Source organism: Camelina sativa, chromosome 9, assembly GCF_000633955.1.
Source record: "Camelina sativa cultivar DH55 chromosome 9, Cs, whole genome shotgun sequence".
NCBI classification, from domain to species: domain Eukaryota; kingdom Viridiplantae; phylum Streptophyta; class Magnoliopsida; order Brassicales; family Brassicaceae; genus Camelina; species Camelina sativa.
The window spans coordinates 24609544-24615148 of NC_025693.1; the positions used below are offsets into that span (position 1 = coordinate 24609544).

Here is a 5605-nt window from a genome sequence, read left to right on the forward strand (position 1 = left end):
TCTCTCTCTCTCTCTCTCTCTCTCTCTCTCTCTCTCTCTCTTCTTATATTCTCAAATTTGATACCTTTTCTCTCTCTCTCTCTCTCTCTCTTCTCATACGATCTGCACAGCACTAAGAACAGAGGTTTGATTTCCTCCTCCTCCTTCTCATTGTTCATTTTGGCTTTTGCTTTTGTTTTGTAGAATTCTCGGAATTGTAATGGATTTTTTAGGAATCTTGATGTTTTTTTGCATAATTCAAGAAGTGTCGGTGGAGCCATTTTCTTTCTAACCAATCTTGAATTTAACACTCTGTTTTTGTAACTGAAGTTTTTTGTAGTGTTACTTTTTTTTTTTTTTTTAATCCTTCATTTTCACACAACAAATTCTAGAAGAAAAGATAACCCAAGAATGCTTAATTAACGGTGTTTCTTTTGACTTTTTAGGACCCTTTAAGTCTATTTTTGATTGAATTTGTATATACAGAATGGTCCTCATTATTACTATTAAGCAAAAAAAAAAAAAAATCAGAAAAGGTGGGCCAAAGCATGTTTATTTTTCAAAATTTTTGATTTTTAAGGTGGTTCCAAAATTTGGTTCAAATTTTCAAAACTTTTCAGACATAAACATAACTCATTAGAAACTTCTCCTGTTCAAACTCTTGTCATTTTCCTCTATCTCTCTCTCTCTCTCTCTCTCTCTCTATATATCTCATTCATTCACATATTAAAGCCCATCTCCTCATTATTTTTTATATATCAATTTGTTTCTTCTCCCTCCAGCTAAGGTTTGCAGCAATAATTGTAAGACGAAGATGATTGGACAAAGCTTCCCTGAGGATCTTGATTGTGGCAACTTCTTTGACAACATGGATGACCTCATGGATTTCCCCGGTGGAGATATCGATGTCGGTTTCGGCATAGGTGACTCCGACTCTTTCCCTACCATCTGGACCTCTCCTCAGGACACCTGGCCCGCCGCTTCCGACCCTCTCTTCTCTTCCAACACCACCACCAACTCTGACTCATCACCTGAGCTATATGTTCCGGTTAGTTCTTCTTAGCTTATTATATTTCTTTAGTTTTATGCTAACATACGCATTCTTTGCTGTTCTGTTTTTGTATTTTTTGGCGCTTAATTGTTTCTATATATAATTTGGCTAACGTTGTTTCTTTTACTGTGGTGAAATTTGCAGTTTGAAGATATTGTTAAGGTGGATAGACCACCAAGCTTCGTTGAGGAGTCCTTGGTTGAGAAGAAGGAAGATTCGTTTTCGACAAACACGGATTCATCATCATCTCATAGCCAATTCAGGAGCTCAAGTCCAGTGTCGGTTCTCGAAAGCAGCTCTTCCTCGTCCCAAACCACCAACACAACCTCACTTGTCCTCCCTGGCAAGCACGGTCGTCCACGCACAAAACGTCCTCGTCCACCAGTCCAGGAGAAGGACAGAGTCAAAGACAACAACTATGTGTGCGGGGCAGACTCGCGTCTCATCATTAGGATACCGAAGCAGTTTCTCTCTGACCACAACAAGATGATCAACAAGAAGAAGAAGAAGAAGGCCAAGGTTACTTCTTCCTCTTCTTCCTCCGGGATCGATCTCGAAGTCAATGGAAACAATGTCGATTCGTATTCTTCAGAGCTACATCCGGTTAGGAAATGTATGCACTGTGAGGTTACCAAGACTCCACAGTGGAGGCTTGGACCTATGGGACCAAAGACGCTTTGCAACGCGTGTGGCGTGCGTTACAAGTCAGGGAGGCTTTTCCCGGAGTACCGTCCAGCTGCTAGCCCAACATTCACTCCAGCTCTTCACTCAAACTCACACAAGAAAGTGGCTGAGATGAGAAGCAAGAGATGCAGTGATGGTAGCTACATAACCGAAGAGAATGATCTGCAAGAACTGATTCCGAACAATGCCTACATTGGTGTTGACTAAAACCACGAGAATAAAAGATGATATCGATTTGCCAGGAGTAGGAAAGAGTCAGTTGAGCAGAAAAAAGTTTTAGCATTAGAAGAGATGGAATGAAGAGAGCAATCAATTTGGGAGGGATTAAAAAAAGTTAGATGAGAATTGATTGTGTTTTTGTATTTTGTATTTGTAGTGTGAATGGGCAAAAAAAAACTCTTGAAACAGAGGAAAAGTAAGTTTGAGGAAGATCAGAAGATTTTGAAGACATTAGAAAAAAAAATTAGGTGTTTAAGTATTACATTATCTCTTCCTCTTCTTCTTTTTTTTCTCTTTCAATTCTTTGTATTTTTATTGTGAGGATTCATTTTATTTCTTTTTTTTGTTTAGCTAAAAGATTATTTTTTTTTTGTTTCTGTTAATTAAAATCCAATGTTATAAATTGTTAATTATTTAGATGGTTTCCCTACCTTTGGAACTATACAATGCTAAATACAGACTATCTTTTTGCCGACAAGTTAAGATATATTTAATTAGGGTACTCGCTGATTGAAGTCTAAAATAGATTGAAACGGTTTATAGTTTCTTACAAGTTTTATTATGGCTAAGTTTAGTGGTATTGAATGATATATGCAATAATGAAGAAACAAAAACTAAAATGGGAGATGAGAGGTTGAGTAACAAGTAACAACAACCACTCTCTTTTGCTAGCAAAAAAAAGACTTCATACTAGCTTTTATGTAAAATCCACCCATCTATGATGCCAATTTAAGTTTAGAGTGTTTCTTAAGCTACCCACCTTCATTCAAAACTCACTCATTTCATATATTTCACTCTTTTTTTTTTCCATGGGTTTCTTCATCTTCTTTTCCTTTCATAATTACTAGTAGAAATATTTTTCAACATGTTCAATTTGCTGAACAATAAGTTTTTTTTTCTTTCTGAACATTACTATTTAAGAAACACATTGAAGGAATGATTAAACTTTTGTCCTCATATTGTTATTTTCAAAACATAAAAAGACTTAAAGAGTTGTCTGATAAGTTACTGGACAAAAGAAGGATACTTTTGTATTCACCAATGCACAAATAACCAACTCGATTGGGATAACATATCTTCCTTCATTCACGACTTTGATGATTTCACCAAACTTTTTTTTATTCTTCTTCTCTTTTGTCTTTTAATTATGTCCTTTTCTTCTTTCTGTTAGGGTCTTTTATGGGTGTGCTCAATGATCTATAGCTAGTTGGGTCTTCGCCTAACACATTACATATATTTATAGTAGACATATACATATAGGTATATCTTTTCCAATTGTTCAAAGTAGTAGACTTACAATGTTTACATAATTTTGCACAAGCCTAACTCGAGACTTCCCTATTATTAGAAGCCTATAAAAACCCGATCATTCCATCTCTGCCCACTCTTCTTTCTCCTCATCACTTTCACTCAGTTCGATAAACACCATCTTCAAGTCTTCAACTATGGGAATCATCAAGACACAAAACTTTTGACTTGGTTGTTAGTGATAGAGATAAGAACTATAAACTCTATCGATAACTCTCAATACTTCTTTATTGATCAACAATGGTGAATACAAGAACCCTAACTGATAAGAAGAGTGAGTTACAGTTCTCAAACTCTTATCCTCTCAAACAGAGCACGCAGGCTCTGTTCCCTTTTCTCACGCAGGAGAAACTCACAACTCTGATCACGCAAGATAGTGTTTACAATCCTACGTATCTCTATTTATACTCTAAATTGTTCTCATTCTTCTCTTTAGCTCCTCACATGTGCCTCTCATGTGCTTATCAATACTCCCCCCTTTTAAAACAGCTTGTCCTCAAGCTGTGTAGTAGCAAGTGTTGTGACAATAGAAACCAATGATGGGAATCACTGAGACCATGGTCGAGCTGCTGCACATACCTTGATCCTCTAAACTGTAGTGTCTCCGTTTAGTTCCAGTCCTTGGGAAAGTCTGAGCCTCTGTTCTCCCCATATAAAACAGATCCAGTTTGTGTGACTTCGTATAATATGGTGAAGAGAGTGTGTCACAGCCATAGTTCCAAGTTAATCTTCTGCAGTTTCTTCTTTTTCCAGCAATGCCACACTGAAAAATAACCTATCTTGTGCAAGACGATGGTTACTAGTTCCTCCGAGCTTGTGACAATGTCTTCAACTGATGTACGGTCATTAAGCTGAAATACACCCTTATTTTTTTCTATGCGTAAGCTTGTGAAACCTCTCAAAAACATCTTTAGCAGTGCACTCTCCAGAGACAATCCCAAGCTTCACACCATATATTCTTGTCAATCCTCTTTGATAATACATGATTACCAAATTGCTGCAGAACATCAACTTCTCGTTGTCCAAGTTACAGCCATCACAACTAAGTTGTCCCATGATCTGTGAATCTTGTAGCAGCTTCTTTGATCCAACCAAATTCTTGTCCTTGAATTTGAATTTCCAGGTTTTGGAAGACTTCAGTTCATGTCTCTTCCATAGTACCTTGTACCTTTTTAAAAGCATTATATCGAACACATGATCTGCAAAAGAATAGATCTTTCGACATGTTAGCTTCTCATAACAATCAACCACTTCCCAAATATCCAAACCATGTAAATGTTCCTCTTTCTGAACCAAATCCATGACATCACCGTATGTGAACACATCAAAATACAATTGATTTTGTGATGGTGCTCCATTATTCTCCAAGCGTGTAGATATTAAGCTCTCAAGTACGCAACCTGATTCATTGCTAAAAAACAATGTGTTTTGCTGTCCTGAATCCATATTGATCAGATTCTTATCCTCCTTAAATGAATCTGCATCTTGAGACAATTCTTCTTCTAGAATCACGTCAGAATTAGAAACTGCTATGGGTGGAGGTTGAACACTAATGTTTCCAAATCTAACATACAATCGTGACTTGAAATCCTTCCAATTTGTGAAAGATACATGCTTGAACCAACTCAAAGCATCTCCCTCAAGGTGTGAAGACACCAAACGTATCTTATCCATGTCAGTATATTGAGCAAAACGAAATAATCTTTCAACCCGTGCTATCCAACCACATGGATACAATCCATGAAAATTTGGCAACTCGAGCTCCTTTACCATGTTATCTCCATTACCTTGCATAATCTCCTGTGTTGGTTCATTCAAAGATATCCCTTCTAGCTTCTGATCATCTAGCCGAGCAACCTCAGATGACAAATTTTCAATCTTTTGCATAGAATCTGATAGTGACTCAGTCTTATATGAGCATGCTTCTTGACTTGATTTGTTTAACATAATCACTGCAGAGTCAGGTCCTTGATTCTCCTTACTCTCTCTACTGGACAACATCAGCTCTTCTTTACCAACACTTCTCTTTATACATGACTCCATAGCTCTAGCTACAACCATCATCTCCGGCAAATTACGTGGCTTTTGCATATGAATAAGCTCCTGCATTTCCCGTGTTAACCCATTGAGAAAAATTCCTTCTATTTTCTGCTCATCCAACCCAGATACTTGTGATGAAAGATCCTCAAATCGTTGTATATACTCCGCTATTGTTCCTGTCTGTTTGATACGAAACAAACTTATACTTGGTCCTCTAATCTTCGATCCAAATTTCAGCATCAATCCTGACTTGAACTGAACCCAACTTTCAAACTGTCTCTTGTTAATTTCCAAGTTGTACCAGCTCAATGCTTCTCCTTGCAA

At 37.2% G+C, this 5605-nt stretch overlaps 1 protein-coding gene across 2 annotated transcripts in view; it reads left to right on the forward strand.

Annotated features, from left to right (window-relative positions):
• The window catches only part of LOC104712085 (GATA transcription factor 8-like), a 3452-nt gene extending 1260 nt beyond the window's left edge, over nt 1-2192 (forward strand). Inside the window, exons 1-3 of one of the 2 annotated variants that reach the window (XM_010428899.1) lie at nt 7-124; nt 762-1027; nt 1175-2192. In XM_010428899.1, coding sequence (XP_010427201.1) covers nt 794-1027; nt 1175-1921 — 981 coding nt within the window. In that variant the 5' untranslated portion in view covers nt 7-124; nt 762-793 and the 3' untranslated portion in view covers nt 1922-2192. Of the gene's footprint in view, nt 1-6; nt 125-761; nt 1028-1174 lie in introns of those variants that run through there. The other variant, XM_010428900.2, reaches the window with a different exon arrangement.